We start from the raw sequence: 22,060 nt of genomic DNA, 5'->3' as shown, positions 1-22,060 counted from the left end.
CAAAAAAGCATTTTATATGACAGGGCTTGTGCTGTGTAATTTACCCCTGTGTAACACCTAAAACCCTGATTGATCCTGCCAGTTTCTGCCCTCCCCTATGTAAACTGACCACGGTGTATCATGGCTACTGAGCCCTGACACTGTTGTCAGTTTATGTGCCTCTGTCATCCGCAGCCCTGCTCTCGGTGTCCTCTCTGCTCCTGTGTCCTCCTCCCCCCTCCCCTCAGTGCAGAGAGCGCGATCACATGACTGGCCAGCTTTCTCCTCTCCTCCTCCCCTCCCAACTGACATCAGAAGGGAAATCTCGGCCCCTCCCACTGCATCTCTCAGAGGAGGAAAGGAGAAAGCCGGCGGGTTACGTGATCGTGATCCCGGCTCTGAAATTAGGTATTTGCAGCCTTTATTTTTATAAATCATACACAGAGGGGGACACTACAAGAGGAGACAGCGTGGATGGTGCATACAGGTTAAAGTGGCTTAACAACCACTTTAAGGCCTCCTTTCACATGGCTGTTTTGTTTCAGCTTCTGGATTCCTACGGCAAGAATCTGCAGACTCCTGCTGCAGGAATGACTAGGTTAGCATCGGCTGCACGCCCCTTGACGGCCGGGAATGAGAGGATGTCATATGACGCCCACCCAGGATAGGAGATCCCATCTGCGGGCGTCATATTACAATACTCCGGTGCTGAAGGGGTTAAATATTATTATACAGGATTTATATAGCTTTAATTAGCATTAGTTCATTTAATTTAACTTCCCTATCCGTCCATGACTCCATGCTCTATTTTACTGAGAAATTACTTTATTTTACATTTCTGGCTGTGGCAGTAAGGGCAGGTGATTCATGTAGCATTTACTTCCTGGAATACATCTGCCCTTAACTTAGACATGCAAGCAGGAAGGGAGTGCTTATCTGAGAAAAACCCTCCTGAAGACTCCTAAAATGTATCACATAATTTGCCTAGGCCAGAAACCAGGAAGTAACATGAAATGTAAAAAAGTTTAAAACCATTAATTATAATATACTTTCCTATCTATTTGCTAATGCTAGCAGCATAACGATAAAAAATACTTCATGTTGATTGAGAGAATGAAGTCCTGTTTTAACTGTTTGGACGTTTAATTCTCCAGCATCTCCCAAAATATTAATTTTTCTACAGCAAAATGTTAAAAAGTAAAAAGTAATTGTGTTGGTTGCCCTTCTATTATTTTTTCCTGTGAATACTTTCCATTTGCTATTTCTTATCTTTTAGGGGTGGCACCATGCCCACTGTTTTGGGATGTAGTACAGCCTTGGCCCTGGCAAGTCATTATCAAAGTAGATGGGACTGCAGTATGCACAGGCAGTTTATTAACTGCTTTTTGGGTCCTCAGCTCTGCTAACTGTCTTCTAAACAGGTAAGTGCTTGCGTGATGAAAACATGCGTGGCAGTTATAGATGGTGGACCTATGTCCAGCAACAAAACATGTCCTAGACTAGTATTCTTTCCATGCAGGGTTGATGAGCCTAAAGATACAGCTCCTTCCATAGAGCACTTTATATTGTGAAAATCAATAGTACCACTTCTATGAATGGAGCACAGGGGAGAAAAGGGTGGCCATAGTCCACACTAGATGAGTGACTGTCACAGCTGACGCCACTCATTTTAACCCTCATAGTGCTGGAAGATCACTTAAGATATCAACCCTAACATATCACATGGGATACACTTCATTCATGGAGGTACCTCCTGGTGCTGTTTTTTTTTTTCTTTAAATGTCACTACACTTCCGCTTTAATACGCAGGAAAAAAAATTTTGAAGTGACGTTACTGAGACGCCCAGTTGAGGGGACGCCGGGACACAAGAGAAAACTCATAGCATTTATTTTTACAGCAGCTAGGATTGCAAAAGTCAGGTCCTGGAGGCCATCTACAATCCCCTTTGACCTGGTGAAAACCAAGTTCATAGATCATGGTTAATCAACGACTTTCAATGATATTACTTGACAAACAGGCCTTCTTTGACAAGGTCTGGGAACCTTGGATCGATTATCGGTCCGATGTCTTATGGGGTACTATTAGCCAGCTATGTTTTGATTAGATAGGGTGCACGCTTTACTTTCCTTTATCCTTTGTTTCCTCCTTTTTTCTTCTTTTCTGACTCTTTCTCTCCCCTTTGTTTTTTTTGCCTCCCAGATCCCCAGATCTACCAGTGAGCCAAATAATATAAGACATTATGCCACAAGTGAAGTGTTGTAAGGGATGAGGCACAACCATGGTTATCATTCTGGCCTCCTGATACACCCTCCTATCCCCACTTATTTCACAACATATGGGAATATACACTCACCGGCTACTTTATTAGGTACACCTTGCTAGTACACTACCAAGTTGGACCCCCTTTTGCCTTCAGAACTGCCTTAACCCTTTGGGGCATAGATTCAACAAGGTGTTGGAAACATTCTACAGAGAATTTTGTCCATATTGACACCATAGAATCACGCAGTTGCTGCAGATTTGTCGGCTGCACATCCAAGATGTGATTTTCCCATTCCACCACATTCCAAAGGTGCTCTCTCGGATTGAGATCTGGTGACTGTGGAGACCATTGGAGTACAGTGAATTCATTGTCATGTTCAAGAAACCAGTGGTGAGATGATTTGAGATTTGTGACATGGTGCATTATATCCTGCTGGAAATAGCCATCACAAGATGGGTATACTGTAGTTATAAAGGGACCAACAATACTTAGGTGGGCCATGGCATTTAAACGACGTACCATGGGTACTAAGGGGCCCAAAGTATGCCAAGAAAATATTCCCTACACCATTACACCACCAGCCTGAACCGTTAAAACAAGGCAGGATGGATCCGTGCTGTTGTTTACGCCAAGTTTTGACCCTATCATCTAAATGTCCAGAGATTTTGGTCCATATTGATCCTACCATCTAAATGTTGGAGCTGAAATTGAGACCCATCAGAACAGGCAACTTATTTCCAATTTTATATTGTCCAATTTTGGTGAGCCTGTGTGAATTGTAGCCTCGGTTTCCTGTTCTTAGCTAACAGGAGTGCCACCCAGTGTGGTCTTCTGCTGTTGTAGCCCTTCTGCTTCAAGGTTCAATGTGTCGTGTGTTCAGAGATGGTATTCTGCAAACCTTGTTTGTAACGAGTGGTTATTTGAATTACTGTTGTCAACTTGAACCAGTCTGTCCATTCTCCTCTGACCTCTAATATCAACAAGGCATTTTTCTCTACAGAACTGTTGCTCACTGCATATTTTCTCTTTTTCAAACCATTCTCTGTAAACCCTTGAGATGGTTGTGCGTGAAAGTCCGTGTAGATCTGTTTTTGAAATACTCAGACCAGCCCGTTTGGCACCAATAACCATGCCACCATGTTAAAGTTACTTAAAGTGATTCATGAAATTTGAGCTGGGCACATATATATGCAGTGTTTTCTTATCTCTCTTCAAAGCAGTCCTGTGGCTTACCTCCTGTTCCATTCTGCTGTCATCATCATGATAACTTCTGACAAGTTCTCTGTCAACTGAGATAAAACCAGCCTGAATTTTGTGTCAGGGAGGTTGCTATAAATATATTAGCAGACAGCTAAACTATTCACAGAACAGGTCTTAGAGTATCCGCCTATGTGCGGGGGTGCCTTTCCTCCAATCAGCTGTCTTGGCTGTGTGCCCAGACTTCACACTCAGTGCTGAAGAGGAAGAGAAAATCTCTTACACGATGTACACTTTCTAAATAATATATAATAAGGGAGATTTGTTTCCTCTCTATATATCATCTGAGGCTGTTCACTTACTGGGTATATGTGAGGGTTTACATCCACTTTAAATCCCGTTTCTTCCTCGTTCTGATGTTCAGCTTGAACTTTAGCAAGTTGTCTTCACCATGTCTAGATGCCTAAATGCATTGAGTTGCTGCCATGTGATTGACTGATTAGTAATTTGTGTTACCAAGCAATTGGGCAGGTGTACCTAATAAAGTGGCAGTTGAGTGTATATGATGGCTTTATGTTTATGCTATCCCATTTTCCTTCTTTCTATATTGTGCTCAAAAGAGCAATAGGAAAACTTGAATATGCCTACTTCTTTTTTTTTTTTGTATCTTTTTTTTTTTTTTTTGGTTGTTGATTTTCTTGTTGTAGCTCATTGAGCTAAAGCCTAGTACTGCTAGTTTTTTTCCCATCAACCCAATGGGCTGAACAAAAAACAAAATAAAAAACTGACAGCTCAGGTTGGTGCCGCTGTACTAACAATCTGATTATAGTACAGCAATCTCCCCTGCTGTTCTATTGAGTTCTGACAAGAAGACGGTTGGCAGACCTTTTTTGGTCATGCCCCATTGACAGAAACCAGCCTGGCTGCGGTACACATGGGCCAAATGTTGTCTAGTTTCTATTGAACTGGCCGATGCCATATGACATTCGGCCCGTGGGTACAGCGCTTAAGTTATGTACAAAGTATGCTCGCTGGAATATACCTTTATATTTCACCTTCACAATCCCTTGTATTTGGATGAATATCTATAGCAGTGATGGCGAACCTTGGCACCCCAGATGTTTTGGAACTACCTTTCCCATGATGCTCATGCACTCTGCAGTGTAGTTGAGCATTATGGGAAATGTCGTTCCAAAAAATCTGGGGTGCCAAGGTTTGCCATCACTGATCTATAGCATACTATATATACTTTTTCTCAAATCTTCAATAAATATTATTGGAAAAGAGAAATTGAAGTGAATGTGGGTTACTTCACGTATTGTACATTATTTCTTAAAATATTAAATTAAGTCCTAAATGTGTCTTTTCAGAGATACCTCTTTGCTCAGTGTCTCCTTGGAATCTGGAAATTCTTCTGAAACTGTAGCCAAGATTATCCAACACCCTAACTTCACAGCTGCACCCATATACAACAATTTTGCTTTGATCCATCTCTCAAAGCCAGTGTGGTTCAAGTCTTCTATTAGACCCCAGTGCCTGCCCCAGGTGATCCAAGAACCCGTCCCAGGCAGTGTATGCAATGGCTCAGCTGGGGATCTTCTTTCAGGTAAAAAAATAAAAGCTGAAGGTAAATACATAATAACACCAAACTATGTGCTCATGCCAGTTTTCAATGGACTTTTTCTGCTACAATTTGCTTCATAGGTGGTCCAGTTTACGCGGCTTCTACAACGGCTTCAGAAGAGATTTGCCTTAAGCAATCACAGAATGGCACAATATACATTACACCCACCCTATCCATAAAACAAATTACTCAGGTAATTTTAGCTGCATCCTACCTTCTGGAGTGCATGTGTACCTCTGCAGGCTTCCACGTGCAAGAACACACTGGGGGCTCTGTTAAAGTAATTATATTTGGTGCAATTGTATATCATATTACTGCCTTGCCATAACTGTCTTGAAAGTCTTCAGATTGACAAAGGCTGCCAGTGGTCACTCAGGCACATAGTAGATGTGAACCTATAGTGGTAACCAAAGGTTTCAGCATATCCTTACTGTTGGTCCTCAGAGCTTACCATAGACAATGTAGACTCAAGGCTCCCTAGGTGCCCAGGCTGCACAGTTATGTATATCAATGTTCCTGAATACTTTGGGGTCTAGTTATAAAAAAAATGAAATAAAAAAGTTGCTTTGTGAATGTATCAGCATTTATGTAAAAGCCACAAATTGTACTCTTAATATTTGTCAGATTCTATAGTTCATTTTGCTGGCCAAACATAACATTTCCTATCATTCAATCCTAAAGGAAGAAAGCTTAAAAAGTTCAGCTGCGGAATAAAATTTTTAAAGTCAGCAGCTACAAATACTATAGCTGCTGACTTTTAATATATGGACACTTACCTGTCCAGGGAGCCCACGACATCGGCACCCCAGACAATTTTTGGATCGGCTGTCGGGTGCTGCCACAGCCATCTCAACTAAAGGAAACTGACAGGCGGTTGCATGTGCATGTGCAAAACCGAGCTTTCTAATTGGCCCGGCAGTAGAGGAAGGAGGAGGGGGGGTGAACTTCTGAGGGACGGCACCGTTTCACAGAAGTGAGGATGAAGACCTGTCAAAAACAGGTCCCCGCAAATAGACAGAGGTTTCACTTTTGGGTGGAACTCCCCTTTAAAGAGGGAGTCCACTGGAAAAAAAATTATTAAAAGCCAGCAGCTATAAATACTACAGATGCTGACTTTTAATAAATGGACACTCACCTGTCCCAGGGTCCATCGATGTCGGCAGCCGAGGCCGATTGATCGCTCAGCTCTCGGCTGCTGCCGCCGCCATTCTCAGTTAGGGAATCAGGAAGTGAAGCATTACGGCTTCACTTGCCGATTTCCTACTGCGCATGCGCGAGTCGCGCATCGCAATGGTCCGCGCTGTCTCTGAGACCCGTGTGTCCCAGCAGACAGTGCGCTGGGACAGTAAGAAGCATAGACTCCCGTGGGAGTCTATGTCTGGAAGTGGGTGCAAATACCTGTCTTAGACAGGTATCTGCACCCCTCCCCCCTGAAAAGGTGCCAACTGTGACACCGGAGGGGGGAGGGTTCCGATGAGTGGAAGTTCCACTTTAGGGTGGAACCCCGCTTTAAGAACATTTGGCCAGAGTAGTTAACAGCATTGAACCAATAGAGAAATCAGCCAACACTATGGGCTAAGAACATTTGACCAAAGTAGTTAAAAACATCATACTAATAGAGAAACCAGCCAAGACTATGGGCTAAGAACCTCTGACCAATTAAGCCTATGCTCACAATAATGTGCCCAGCGGCCCCCCCCACCCCAAAGCATCTTGTCCCCATGTTGATGAGGACAAGGGCCTCTTCCCGACAACCCTGGCTGCTGGTTGTCAGGGTCTGTGGGCGGGGGGCTTATCGGAATCCGGGAGCCCCCTTTAATAAGGGGGTCCCCAGATCCCAGCCCCCACCCTATGTGAATGAGTAACCCCTACCCATTCACCTGGGGAAAAAAAGTGTGAATAAAAAAAAAACACAACGACTTCGGGGGTCTTCTTACGACTTCTCAGCTCTGTTCAGCCCCTTCTCCTGATGTCCGGCCTCTTCTCCCGGGCTCCTCCACCATCTTCTTGCAGCACTTTTACTAGCGGAGGAGCCCGGTCTCCTCCGTCCTTCTTCCAATGTTAACACAACGCTCTCTCCCGCTGAAATGCAGTGTGCGACGTGTGTGGCGACTTATATAGGTATGGGGCATGTTCACCGGGTGATGTAACACGGTGACCTCACCCCTTATGACGTCACAGTCCCAGCATGCCCCGGGACTTGATGTCAAAAGGGGTGGGCTCATCGTGTGACATCACTGGGTGACCACGCCCCATACCTATATAGGTCGCAGCGCACGTCGCACACCGCATTTCAGTGGAAGAGAGCGTCGTGTAAACATAGAAAGAAGAAATAATAGAGAAGAGGGAAGAATGAGACCACGTTCCTCTGCTAGTAAAAGAGATGCAAGAAGATAGCGGAAGAGCCCAGGAGAAGACGCCAAAGAGCGGGAGACGACACTGGAGAGCAGGAGAAGAGGCCGGACACTGGGAGAAGAGGCTGAACAGAGCGAAGTCGGAAGAAGACCCCCGAAGTCGGAAGACTAATTTTTTTATTGACACGTTTTCCCCCAGGTGAATGGGTAGGGGTACTTATTCATTCACATAGGGTGGGGGGCCAGGATATGGGGGCCCCCTTATTAAAGGGGGCTCCCGGAATCCGATAAGCCCCCCGCCCGCAGACTCCGACAACCAACGGCTAGGGTTGTCAGGAAGAGGCCCTTGTCTTCAACAACATGGGGACAAGGTGCTTTAGAGTGGGGGGCCGCAGGGCGCCCCCCTTCCCCAAAGCACCCACCCACCCATGTTAAGGTCATGCGACCTGGTACGGTTCAGGAGGGGGGCGCTCGGTCGACCCCACCCCCTTTCCTGACCGGCCGGGCTGCTTGCTCGGATAAGGGTCTCGTATGGATTTTGGAGGGACCCCCACACAGTTTTTTCGGTGTAGGAAACCCTCGAGAGCTGATTATTCTGTGAGAGAGACCACATTGTCGCTTCAATATAGATGGAGATCCGACTTGGAGGCGACTTCCATTGAAATCAATGAGTACAGGTCGCCTAGAAGTCGGATTGAAGTAGTACAGGAACCTTTTCTGAAGTCAGAGCGACTTTAGTAGTGTGCATTAAGACGGCTCTCATTCACTTGCATTGATTTTTACATGTAGTGCGCCTTGAGGGGACTTGAAGTCGGATCCAAAGTTGCCCTGTGTGAATGGAGTCTTAGGCAATCTGATGTCCCCTACTTTTTCACAAAAAAATTGTAAAAAATACAAGAGACAGCTTGGGACATGTCCTTAATTAAAAAATAAATAAATATGCCCAGCGATGTAAATTCACTCCACCCGAACGGACTGAAAAAAAAAAATCTGCAACAGTTTTGCCTCCATGGGAGGCTCCCACCAAGTGACACTTCTTCTGGGTCACAGCTGTTATACAGCTGAGGATGGGGACACCCGGTGATGTAAACAGGTGACCCCGCCCCCCTCTGACTCCACGGAGAAGCACATCAGGTCGGCAAGTGTTTGACATTTACCAATGTACATTTTTGGTGATGGTTGAAGTTCAGGTTTATATTGGAAGAAGAATACAATCCACTTGTTCCTTTTTTGTCCCACCTTCATGCCAACTAACAGGGCTAAGATTGAGACACACATGGATCTCCACACAAATTTTTTTTTACTGTTCAATGGTATGTCAGAATTAATTCTCCACCTTCTTGAAAATCACATCTGTTCTGGTGCAAATATTATCCACTTAACGACCGGCCAGCCATCTTGTACTGAGGACGGGGGTGCTGTAGCCAAAGCGATGTGCCGGTACGTTGCTGCCTACTCCCAGGTTTAGGGCGCATGCATGTTCACTTCCACCAGGCTCCCGCTGTGATTCTACACAGCATCCCGGCCAATGATTCACACCCAGGACCAGCTGATCGACTGTGTCCAGAGCTGTGTGTTGGGTTGTGTACAGAGGGAGTGATCTGTCAGTGATCATTTTTTTTTAGCACTGATCACTGTATTAGTGTCACTGCTGATGTCAGTGGCAATTAGTCGGTTCCCCCCAGTGGCAGTTAGTGTCAGATCGCACTACCACAGCCGCACTATAAGTCGTTTATCGCCACCATTTATAGTATAAAACAAATGTTGTTTTATGTGCTGCTTTATACTAATGATCTCTGACAGATCACTCCCTCTGTACAGAGGTCACTGTTGAATTTCAACACATAGCTCTGGGCTGTGACTGGACACAGCTGATCAGCTGGTCTTGGGTGTGACCAATCACAGCAGGAGCTGGGTGGGGCTGAACATGCGCGTGCCCTAAACATACCAGCACACCGATTTACCTACAACGCTCCCTGTCCTCAGTACAATGTGGCCGGGCGTTCATTAAGTGGATAATATTTCAAACAGAACAGATATCATTTTCAGGAAGATGTAGGTTTAATGCCGACATATCTTTGAACCGTAAAACATTTTTTGCGTGGAGATCCATTTGTGTCTCAATCTTGGTCCTGTTAGTTGGTAGGAAGGTGGGGAAAAAAGGGACAATGAAATTGTGCTTAGAGACATGGATTGCATTCTTCTTCCACCATAAACGTGAACTTCCATCATCACCAAAATTGTACATTGGTAAATAATAAACAATTGCTTTTACAAGGACAGCACTTTTACAAAACCTCCCAAAAAGTATTTCTGCAAATCCCTGGCTTAATTAATAGTAACATAACGGCTCAGTATGTGATGCAGACTGCAGTCACCGAAGCTCCAATCTACATAGAAATCATGTACAGGAATCATGTGGCCTCCACTTCCTGTAGTGGAGCTCCAGCTGCAGAGATTCACAATAAAGTTCAGTAAAAAAAAAAAAAAAAGTGGAGCCGACGTTACATCAGTGGAGATCCACTCTGCAGCCAGACCCCTCTCAAATAATGTTTTTATCCCTTTCTTCCTTTACAGATGGACACAGGAAATGCTTTGGTGTGTATAAATACAGCAGACAACACGTCTTATATTCAGGGAATGTCACCTTACTTGTCTAATGGAAATCTCATCAACAGCACTTGCCTCAGTTACGCCAATATTGGACCAGCTGTAGACTGGATTAGATCATGTATAAATGAAGATATGCAGAATTAAAAAAGTGGCTTGGATAAGCTACAAAATGTTTTCAGCATTACAGAACAAGAAAAGCTGAGGCTGGTTCACACCTGTGCAGTTTGCTTTTGATCTATTTTCGCAGTGCTTTTTGCAGTGCGTTGTTGCGTTTTTCAGTGTGTTTTTTTATGCTTTTTATTTTTTTTGTTGTTAGGCAGATTAAAAAATGCACTAAATGCTCTTCTGTAGCATCTCCACTGAAGTCTATTGAACCAAAAACACACAGTCTTGCGTTTTAAAAAGTCCCTTTCCAACAACGCAACAGCTGAAAAAAAAAGCATAGACGTGAATGTGTCCCATAGAAAACAATGTTAATTGAACTGTAGTGCATTTCTGCAAAAAAACACCATAAAGTGCATAAGTATGAACCAGGCCTGAACATGACTAATTACTCCTAGTTATATCATGAGCTGAATAAATGAGCATCTTCACAGATATAAATGTACTACATATACATTTTAACCACTTCCCACCCGGCCAATGCATATATACGGCCGGGTGGGAGCCGTCTACTCCTGATAGGCCGTTCAGGAACGTCCTTCAGGAGTAGCGGGATCGCTCGCGCAGCGGCGCGATCCCGATGTGCTCGTGTCACCCGGACACGGCACATCTCAGATCGGCAGGAGGGCTCTGTGATTAGCCCTCCTGATCACATGACGGCCGTGTCCAATCACGGCCGTCATGTGATGTAAACAAACAGCCGGTTGCTAGGCAATCGGCTCTCCTCTCCTCACACGGAAGTCACCGCTGAGGAGAGGAGAGCAGAACGCTGCAGCCGGCTGATGATCAGTGAGTATGGGCTGCTTTTTACAGCTTTTTACTCACTGATCACCAGCCTAGTGTAAACACACAACACACCACACAGTACAAACACAGTCCCCACATATGTCCCCAAAACACACATGTCCCCAAAACACACATGTCCCCAAATAATAAAAACACATGTCCCTAATAATAAAAACATGTCCCCCACATATGTCCCACTAAAATCACATGTCCCAATGATTATCTGCACACATATGTACGTGATCACCTGCACACATATGTACATGATCATTTGCGTACATATGTCCGTGATCACACAAACCAATTATTATACACTTAACGGAATTTTTTTTACCAAAAACATGTAGCAGAATACATTTTGGCTTAAATTTATGACAAAATTTGATTTTATTGGATTTCTTTTCAAATAGAAAAAAGAAAATATTGTTTTTTTTCCAAATTTCCGCTATTTTTGCGCTTATATCGCAAAAAAAAAAAAACGGAGTCGTGAATAAATAACACCAAAATAAAGCTCGATTTGTGCGAACAAAATGATAACAATTTCATTTGGGTACAGTGTAGCATGACCGCGCAATTGTCACTGAAATCACTAGAGCGCTGAAAGCTGAAAATTGGGCTGGGAAGGAAGGGGGTGAAAGTGCCCTGTATTGTAGTGGTAAATTAGACCACATTCTACACTAGTTATGATTACTGTATATTGTAGTTGTAATATAATGCTGGCATGGATATTTTATCTAAAAGGGTGTTTTCTAGAGGAAGATTTTTTTTTTCTTTTTACGATGTGGAATACCAGGGCAATATTCAAAAGAATTATTGTTTGCAGTTCTAGCCGGTATATTTATCTTCCAATTTTAGAGTAGTGTATTTTTAAAGCGTAACTCAACTTTCATGGGGAAACAAAAATAGCAAATAACAATAATCTAACTCATACAATTGCAACTCAAGTTGTATTGTAATTTAATGTTATTAAAAATTACCTTTTCCTAGTCTATCTGCAGTGCTGTCATTTTCTGTAAAATTCAATGCAAAATGGCTACTTGGAGGCAATCTGTTCACAGATTTGGCTCACAGATTTTCCCAGAAGTCTGCACTAAGATACAAGTCAGATTTTGGGTATTCCCTGCAACAAAAAATGCCATTTTTGGGGAGATACTCCCAATAGGAAATCACGCCTAAAGGGATGCAGACCCTCATTAGAGCCTTGCAAGTGCAGCAGCTGATAGATAATTATAAAACTACTCCCATACAGACTTACTCTGCACATGGACACAGACAAAACACACAGATATTCCTTCAGAATAACAATAAGGTAGGAATCTGCAACAAAGTTTGTTAAAAATCCTTGCAATGTACATAGATCAATATTCTATATTCTCAGTCCTGAGGACACTCATGTGTTCAGTGAGTGAAATGTGTTGGCATGATTGCTTCACCACTCCTGGGCATCGGTCATGCCAGGTCGCCTATCCATAATGCCGCTCTATGCCAACAACCACAGCAAATTGTATCATAGTATTTGCATACAGAAATGGGACTAGATGACAGCACAGCCTGTGTAGGAGACTGCAGCTTTATCGGGAGAATCGGGGCCAGATGAAGTGGTGAGAAATTTGTAGCAGAAGCAGTCGGGCATACCAATAGCTGTGCTGCTAACCCTGGGGACTGTGTACTAATGCACCTGGAGGAGTAATCCATGTGAACTGATGGCATGTGTGGGCTTCAATCACTGCTACCTTACTGCTTGCCTAATGTGCTGTCCTTACTGCCACTATCCTCTTTGCTGTTGCTTGCTATTTCATCTGCTTTGAGGCTGCTGCAACACAATGGGAAATCAGCGGATTAACAGTTGCTTGCTACATAAGGACTAGCCACTACCTGGGATAATTTGATGCCTATTAGCTCTTTGTGAAGGGCTATTAGCTTGCTAGCTTCATTACTTTACCTAGGATAAAATACGGGCTGGCTATTTCTCTATGCAATTTAATCTCAGTGAAGTGCACATAGCCCATAAGCTTGTTGGTTAATGCTGGGAGTGTCAATATACTACTCTCCATCAGAGGCTTATTCAAGTCAATCACTCCTAAGTGTTATCCAGCTGAGTTAACAATTGCCTTTGCCCATATTCTGCTTTTTCCATCACTAGCATTTTTAGATATCATTTTAGGCAGGGAGCTGTGAGAGTGTTGGCATGCCTATGAGCCCGGGCTTTGGTTTTACATATGGCAGCTTTGTCATTTGTTTTTAATGGTGAGAGGTGAAGGTTTACTTATGCTATCTATGAATTTAAATAAAGTTTTGGAATGAAGTGAACTTTTTAGGGAAATTACACTGTTGTCCTAACGTGGAACTACTTTATATGATGGGCTTCCATTACTCCTATTCCTTTATAGTTTTTTTATTGTTTTTAGCTACACGTTGGAAAGAGAAGTTTAATGAACACAGCCTCATCTTTGCTGATGTATTAAAAGAAATATAAAGTCATTTTTATAGTTAACTTTTTTCCTTAATGTACAATATACTTACTGGCCACCAGGTGGCATGCTGTGGTGATGTATTAATGTGAGGCTTTTACAAGGCTTGCTGCAAAAATTGGAGTGATGGAGAAGGTGTAAGGTATGATAACTTTGTGCATTATCAGTCCTCCTTTATCATCATATTATCAGCTGAAGCTGAGTTTATGTGAAATAAAATTATCTGGCTGTACCTTCCCCCCCTCTTCCCAGGCTTCTACAATTAATTTTTCCCTAATGTCTGCCCTTGCTGCACTGATATCCACCCTGCCAGGGTGCTCTCAATGCATTTCACTGTATGCCCAGCAACCTCCATCTAACCCTCGATAATATACTTTTACTGCCTCTGTTTGCAAAATTGTTGGTTTTTAACATTATCCTAGATCCGCTTCAAGTTCAAATCATCTCTCAGATATGTTCAAAAGAAAATTCAACAATTTGGCTATAGAAGAGGACAAATAAGGAAAGGAGATAAAAAGGCAGGGCAAGTCGTCATCATGGTGATCATCATCATCCTCGTACACACACACCTGTCTTCACATTAGTGATACCAAAAAACACACACTGGGGGTTATTTACTAAAGGAAAATCCACTTTGCACTGAAAGTGCACTTGGAAGTAAACTCGCTGTAGATTAGGGTTGCCACCTTTTCTTCAAGCCAAACCCGAACATTTTCACGGCGCACGGCAATTTTTTTGTAGTACACGCTATAGGATTGTAAAATACCTTGGGTTACCCAAAAAGAGTAGTAATGAAGTGTGCTACACAGAACAGTTGCTATAGCCAAATTGCATTAACAGTGGAGGGACTTAAATGGGCATGATTAAATAAAACAAAAGCATTTAGTGTACCCATAAAATATGATTCGATTAATAAAAGAAATGTCAGTGACAATAGCCTACCTTAAAATTGGACACTGTCAGCCAGCAGGGCAGTGGACAGTGTCAGTGGGGCAGTAAATGGTGTCAGTAGAGCAGTAAATGGTGTCAGTAGAGCAGTAAATGGTGTCAGTAGGACAGTGTACAGTGTCAGTAGGACAGTGGACAGTGTCAGTAGGGCAGTGGACAGTGTCAGTAGGGCAGTGGACAGTGTCAGTAGGGCAGTGGACAGTGTCAGTAGGGCAGTGGACAGTGTCAGTAGGGCAGTGGACAGTGTCAGTAGGGCAGTACATGGTGTCATTAGGGCAGTAAATTGTGTCATTAGGGCAGTAAATGGTGTCAGTAGATCAGTGGACAGTGTCAGTAGAGCAGTAAATGGTGTCAGTAGGGTAGTAAATTGTGTCAGTAGATCAGTGGACAGTGTCAGTAGAGCAGTAAATGGTGTCAGTATGGCAGTAAATGGTGTCAGCAGGGCAGTAAATGGTGTCAGTAGAGCAGTGGACAGTGTCAGTAGGGCAGTGTACAGTGTCAGTAGAGCAGTAAATTGTGTCAGTAGGGCAGTAAATGGTGTCAGTAGGGCAGTGGACAGTGTCAGTAGAGCAGTAAATGGTATCAGTAGGGCAGTGGACAGTGTCAGTAGGGCAGTACATGGTGTCAGTAGGGCAGTAAATGGTGTCAGTAGGGCAGTAAATGGTGTCAGTAGGGCAGTGGACAGTGTCAGTAGAGCAGTAAATGGTGTCAGTAGAGCAGTGGACAGTGTCAGTAGGGCAGTGTACAGTGTCAGTAGGGCAGTAAATTGTGTCAGTAGGGCAGTGGACAGTGTCAGTAGAGCAGTAAATGGTATCAGTAGGGCAGTGGACAGTGTCAGTAGGGCAGTACATGGTGTCAGTAGGGCAGTACATGGTGTCAGTAGGGCAGTACATGGTGTCAGTAGGGCAGTAAATGGTGTCAGTAGAGCAGTAAATGGTGTCAGTAGAGCAGTGGACAGTGTCAGTAGAGCAGTAAATGGTGTCAGTAGGGCAGTGGACAGTGTCAGTAAAGCAGTAAATGGTGTCAGTAGGGCAGTGGACAGTGTCAGTAGGGCAGTGGACAGTGTCAGTAGGGCACTAAATTGTGTCAGTAGGGTAGTAAATTGTGTCAGTAGAGCAGTTGACAGTGTCAGTAGGGCAGTGCGGTGTGGTGTGACAAGAGGGGGTGCGGTGTGACAGGAGGTGGTGCTGCGGTGTGACAGGAGGTGGTGCTGCGGTGTGACAGGAGGTGGTGCTGCGGTGTGACAGGAGGTGGTGCTGCGGCGTGACAGGAGGGGATGCGGTGTGACAGGAGGTGGTGCAGAGTGTGACAGGAGGTGGTGCAGAGTGTGACAGGAGGGGGTGCAGAGTGTGACAGGAGGTGGTGCAGAGTGTGACAGGAGGTGGTGCAGAGTGTGACAGGAGGGGGTGCAGAGTGTGACAGGAGGTGGTGCAGAGTGTGACAGGAGTTGGTGCAGAGTGTGACAGGAGGTGGTGCAGAGTGTGACAGGAGGTGGTGCAGAGTGTGACAGGAGGTGGTGCAGAGTGTGACAGGAGGTGGTGCAGAGTGTGACAGGAGGTGGTGCAGAGTGTGACAGGAGGGGGTGTAGAGTGTGACAGGAGGTGGTGCAGAGTGTGACAGGAGGGGGTGCGATGTGACAGGATGGGGTGCAGAGTGTGACAGGAGGGGGTGCAGAGTGATAGGAGGGGGTGCAGAGTGACAGGAGGGGGTGCAGAGTGTGACAGGAGGGGGTGCAGAGTCTGACAGGAGGGGGTGCAGAGTGACAGGAGGGGGTGCAGAGTGACAGGAGGGGGTGCGGTGTGACAGGAGGGGCCCGTGCAAATACAGAGGAGGGGTGCAATTACAGAGAAATGAGGGACAATTACAGATGAAAGGGGTGCAAATACAGAGGAGAGGGGAAATTACAGAGGAGGGGGGGCAGTTACAGAGGGGGTGGCAAACACAGAAGGGTCAAAACATAAGGGAGAGAGAGGCGACAGGCAGCTGCTGGTGCAGAAGTTTTTAATAAAATAAATGCTTAAAAGCAATCCACTCACTCTGCATGTCAGAGCTGTATATGTCAGTCTGTGAAGTTGGCTGTCCCATCCTCCCCTCCGCTCCACGCTGCTCTTATCACTGAATCGGGAAACTCATGTGAACTGTCAGCCTCTGATGATGGAGGCGTGGTTAAGCCTCTGGAATGCTCCGATTGGTCACAGCATCCCAGGCTGGCAGCTCACTGCAGTCTCCCCGCAGCTCTGTATCCTCGGCTTCCTCCAGCGATTCAGTGATAAGAGCAGATCGGAGGGGGGGATGGGACGTCCAACTTCACAGACTGACATATACAGCTCTGACATGCAGAGTGAGTGGATTGCTTTTAAGCATTTATTTTATTAAAACCTTCCGCACCAGCAGCTGTCTGTCGCCTCTCTCTCCCATATGTTTTGATTGCTCTGTAATTTCTCCCCCCGCCCGCCGCTCCGATGCCCCTGCTGTCCAGGTCCCCCTGTGTGCTGGGGCTCGTAAAAGGAGGCCCCATGGTACCCCTGTCAGCTGTCCGGGTGTGAGGCAGAGGGTAACCCGGGCACAGCCTCCTAAACCCGTACTGTCCGGGTCAAAACCGGACAGGTGGCAACCCTACTGTAGATCCGAGGGGGACATGCTAGGAAAATAAAAAACAGCATTTTAGCTTGCACATGATTGGATGATAAAATCAGCAGAGCTTCCACTCATTTCAGATCTACACCTTAGATTTAGGGCGACTGCATTTTAAAGTACACTTGCAGTGCAAAGTGTATTTGCCTTTCGTAAATAACCCCCACTGTTTAATTTACATTGTCCCTTCTATTTCTGTATATGGATGATGACACTGTAATTATAATTTTTTTTTTTTTTTTTTTAAATGTCCAAGTACCTTTTTCCTAATAGATCTACAGCAGTCACATTACCAGCTTGCCTGCAGGGAAACATAAGCAGAATTCTACTCCTCTGCTACCAGTCACATGTTCAAAAAAAAAACAGCCTTTAGAAAAAAAAATAAGTAAAAATTAATAAAATCAATAAACTTTTTTTTTTAATTGGCATAGAAATATATATTTGAAACAAAATCTTTATTATTTTGAGTAAATAACATGATGTGGGCAGATTTCTGCTAGTCACAGGCTGTGTCATGCCCCTTCAGCCTGTGCCTTAAAATACGAGGGAGGTGAAGCCACCATTAGTCTACATGTAATACCCCACCCCCATTGTGTTTAGCTGGTTAGTGGACATGGAGGAGGGAGGGAATGAGCTGTCATTTACCACTGTGTATATGCCCACATGTGTGACTCTATAGTTGCTGCTCAGATGGGATAGTGAGGAAATGCTCAGCATAGAAATTCACTGAAAACTGAGCATGTGCAGAGTTACCACCACAGCTGCACAATCCCTACCTGAATTGGGGGCATTAACAGAAGGTGGGGATAGAGAACAGCAGGATCAATCAGTTGTGTTTTTTTTTTTTTTTTGCAGAATACAGAAAAGGAATCTCAGTGATGGAGTGAAAAAGAACAGCATGTAATACACCATTTGATAGTTTTTTTATGATGTGGGTTTAGTGACACTTTAAGAAAAATAAAATAAAATAAATAAATTTAAAAAAATGAATTGCCTTTGTACCCTACACCTGGCAGGATTCCTCAAATGTGCATGCCCTAGGCCAGTGATGGCGAACCTTGGCACCCCAGATGTTTTGGAACTACATTTCCCATGATGCTCATGCACTCTGCAGTGTAGTGGAGCATCATGGGAAATGTAGTTTCAAAACATCAGGAGTGCCAAGGTTCGCCATCACTGCCCTAGGCTGTTAGTTCTGATATCACAGCATTGTGATGAGCAAAAAAGCATACATTTCAGTCGCTATAATTTTTGATGCTTCAATACTTTCTGGTAATGTGAAAGCTTGCTATTCCCTACTGCCTTCTATACATTCCTAATGGCATATCACTGGGATGGCCTGCTCCTAGGCAAGCTGTGACACAACCAGAAAGTATCAGGAAATCTACAAGTCAGAACAGCACTGGGTGTAGCAGCGCAAAATTGCATAATGCAGCTTTTTTTTTTTTTTTTGTGAAAAAAAACATATAGCTAACCTTTTAAAAATCTTATATCTACTGTGAATAAAAAAGCATTTTTTAACACAGATGAAGGCTCTGCTTCCCGATTGTGCCTTGCCTACTCAATTCACTGCCAGACAAAGGGGTCAATTCACTAACATTTACTGCATGTGATAAGGGTATCATGTTAATCATTTGCATAAATGATTGGCCAGGTCATTCTAGCAGCTTTATTTTCTTTGAAACCAATTGAGGGTTTCCTTTGTTTGGGATCATTGGGGTTGATTTACTAGAGGCAAATAGACTGCATTTTGCAAAGTGCAATTGCACTCTGCAAGTGCAGTTTCTTCAGAGCTTAAAAATTAGGTAAAGCTTCATTTAGCAAAGAATACCCAATCACGTGCAAGGAGAATGTAAAAAAATTAATAAATTATTTATTTCTGCTTGCACATGGTTGGATGATGGAAGTAAGCAGAGTTTTTTTTTTTTTTGTTCATTGACATGTTTTTTTTTCTCAGAAAATAGGTGCAGGAACACACCCGACTCCCCCCCCCCCCCACCAAAAAAAAAAAAACCTTCCCCCACACTCACACCTTTCAATGTGGGAGGGTCTTAAAGGGGCAGTAAATAACAAGAGTGCATTATGTACAGAGTGCAGAGTTCTGGGGGGGGGGGTTGTGGGGTGTGGTTACACAGAGAGCGCAGAGTTTAGGGGTGCAATATGTACATAGTGCAGAGTTCAGGGGTGCGCTGAATACATAGTGCAGAGTTTAGGGGTGCACTACACACAAAGTGCAGAGTTCAGTCTTCTTCCACAACTGCCCACCTCTGCATCCACATCTCACTTTCGCTCCTCTTCTTCCGACCTCTGCCTACAATCCCCCCACTGCCCCATCCCACCTTCTACCCCCTCAAACGCTCCACCATCTTCCACATGTCTTATTTTTGTTGCTGTATTCAGCAGGGGTGTTGGCATCTGCATCTCCCTTGTCCCCATCCTGCACTCAGTGGAAGCTACTCAGAAGACCAGATCTGTGGGAGCCATTGGGAGACCAGCAGTCACTTGTAAACACAGAAGCTGAACTTCTGTGTTTACAAGGAACAGCGGTGAGCAGGGAGCGGAGGGCCTGAGCCATAGGTGGTGGAACTGAGTTCCACCAAGTTCCACCTGAAAAAAAAGCCCTGTTCATTGGTATACATAAAACAAGCAACACACTCTTTCAGTCAATAAACACACAAATTGACTTATTGCGTGCGATTATTAATTGCATAAGTATAGGAATTTACCACACTGTCAGTGTGAACTTCATTTATCAACAGTGGAGATCAACACATGGAAGTAAGTGGCACGACCAAGAAATTACATTATAATGTATTCACTTTGGGGTAAGGGTCATAGGAATGGCTATCCATCTACCCCAAATTTTGTTGAATGTCTTATTCCTTTTCCGGAGTTCAAAAGTAAGTTTGTACAGGGATTTCAGGGGGGGTCTGTGTTCCCTTCTAAGACAGCAAGATAGACTTTTTAACAGACTACGGAGAAGTCTCTTAGCATGGGACAGTATGTGTAAGTCAGCAAAGATGCCTAGAAGCCAGTTCTTGGGATGGACAATGTTTGGAAGACCTATCGCTGAGGAAATGAAAGAACCAACCTCTGCCCAGAAGTCTTGAACCACTGGACAGGACCAGAAACAGTGTAGGAAATCAGTGCTTTGGCCACAGCCTTGGAAGCACTCAGCCGAGGGGGTTAGCCCCATTTTAAGTAACCTAGCTGGAGTAAGTTGGGAGTTGTGAAAGATTTGGATGTGTACAATTCAGTCCCTGGATAAGATAACTGAGGTCTTGTATGTATCACTAAATTCCGACCAGTCATCATCCATGAGGGAAATGTCCATAGAGGTCCATTTCATGTCTTAGTAGTTTCTCCAATGGGGGTATAGTTATAAGGTTGTATAATGAGCCAAACTGGGCTCGAACAGCATGATGGAGCTGATATTAGTAGAACAGGTAGGAGCGTGGTAAGTCAAAGTCAATGCGTAGTTGATAGAAAGATTTAAAACCTTGTGCATCATATAAATGACATAGGTATTTAACCCCTTAGAGTACCAGCAATTGGGATCAGGTAGGGAGTACAGTTCCTTCGGATTGGGAATGAACCACAGAGGGGGTTATTGGGAGAGGTCGACCAAGATTATTTGGATATCTTCGAAACAACTGAGCGGAATAACGAGAGAGAAGTAGCTAATATGGATGTGCCGGGACGAGCTGGAACCTGGCCTTTATAGATAATGTTATGGAGGGTCTCTAGTGAAGAGGCAATGGCTCCCTCAGTAGTAGTGCATTAATTAGCTGCAGCCAATCATGAATATGGATCAATTGAGATGCTAGATAATAGAGATAAATGTTAGGAAACGCTAAACCTGCCAGATGTGTCTGCAACCTTAGCGTTTCAAGTGCCACCCGGGGGGGGGTTGGGGGTCGGCCATTCCATAAGAACGCCGTGCAGATCACATCTATATGCTTAAAAATGGATTTAGGGATTTTGCAAGGGGAGCTAGTCAGAGTATGAAATGATATATCTACCCAAGTTATTGCAAGGGTGTTGGCCCTGCCCATGAGATCTAGAGGAAAATCCATTCATTGCTTGGTTTGTTCTTGTAGCCAAGTTAATAAGGGACCTAGGTTATTAGCAATGTAGGAAGATAGAGGTATCTGTACCACAACTCCGAGATGCCTAAAAGGAGGCCACAACCTGCAATCTGGAGTCCGGGTGAATCTGAGAGATCGCAGCGGGATCCAAAATAAAAAATATTGGACTTATCCCAATTCATCCAGAAGCCAGAGTAGTCGCCAAACGTGGTAATTTCGGAAAGCAGAGCATGAAGTGACTCATGCCAGGCATACCAGGGTATAATCCTCGTACAGCGAGATTCATTCCTCTATGGTAGGGTAGCAATGTGGAGACCCTTAAGGGGGAGGAGCAGATGCATACAGCAAGAGGTTCCTCCTGCCCCCCCCCCCCGAACCTGTCCTCCCTCGTGGACTTCCCCACCCTCCCCCTTCCCAACCCCACCAGTGGCCCAACAGGTAGCCCGGAACGGAAACCAGAAAGACCAAACAGCAGAGGAACCCGCCGCCTCCAAACGGCACAACGGGGTCCAGCGTGAGAGCGATGGACCAGAGCCAGTAGTGGAGGACCTGGAGGAGGAGGAGGACCTGGAAGAGGAGATGATGGCTGACCCCGACCTCACCCTCAACCAGATGATGGATGCTGTCCTTGAGGAGCTGGGTCTGACTCAGAAAAGGCAGCGGATGCAATGGAAGAGTCACCCCCCCCTCCCCTCCAGGGAGGTTAGTTCAGCCCTTTGCTGACTAGACCTCATACCCTTTTTCATTATTGTTGAAATCTCCATCTTTTCCATTAATGTGAGGATTTACTAGAAGGCAAGCAGTGCTGACCTTTCTTTTTACTCAGCAGAGTGATGTCTATATGCTTCAGGAGTGCGCTCTCCCTCCCTTTAGGAGGTACACTCATCTGTCCTCCCAGTGGATCCTTAGAGGTGGTAACTGTAAATCCGCAGGGGTAGAG

The 22,060-nt window shown here is 44.5% G+C and overlaps 1 protein-coding gene across 3 annotated transcripts in view; it reads left to right on the top strand.

Annotated features, from left to right (window-relative positions):
- Positions 1 to 11,970, top strand: part of LOC143982987 (transmembrane protease serine 11D-like) — a 191,177-nt gene extending 179,207 nt beyond the window's left edge. For all 3 annotated transcript variants that reach the window (XM_077482179.1, XM_077482180.1, XM_077482178.1), the window contains exons 7-10: positions 1,256 to 1,400; positions 4,811 to 5,046; positions 5,145 to 5,257; positions 9,996 to 11,970. In XM_077482179.1, coding sequence (XP_077338305.1) covers positions 1,256 to 1,400; positions 4,811 to 5,046; positions 5,145 to 5,257; positions 9,996 to 10,175 — 674 coding nt within the window. In that variant the 3' untranslated portion in view covers positions 10,176 to 11,970. The remainder of the gene's footprint in view (positions 1 to 1,255; positions 1,401 to 4,810; positions 5,047 to 5,144; positions 5,258 to 9,995) is intronic.
- Positions 11,971 to 22,060: the final 10,090 nt, after the last annotated feature.

Source organism: Lithobates pipiens, unplaced genomic scaffold, assembly GCF_037356315.1.
Source record: "Lithobates pipiens isolate NorthernLeopardFrog02 unplaced genomic scaffold, aLitPip1_a1.2 Scaffold_16, whole genome shotgun sequence".
Classification (NCBI taxonomy): domain Eukaryota; kingdom Metazoa; phylum Chordata; class Amphibia; order Anura; family Ranidae; genus Lithobates; species Lithobates pipiens.
Note: the sequence above shows the minus strand (reverse complement) of the source record. Positions and strands in the feature narration are given on the sequence as shown.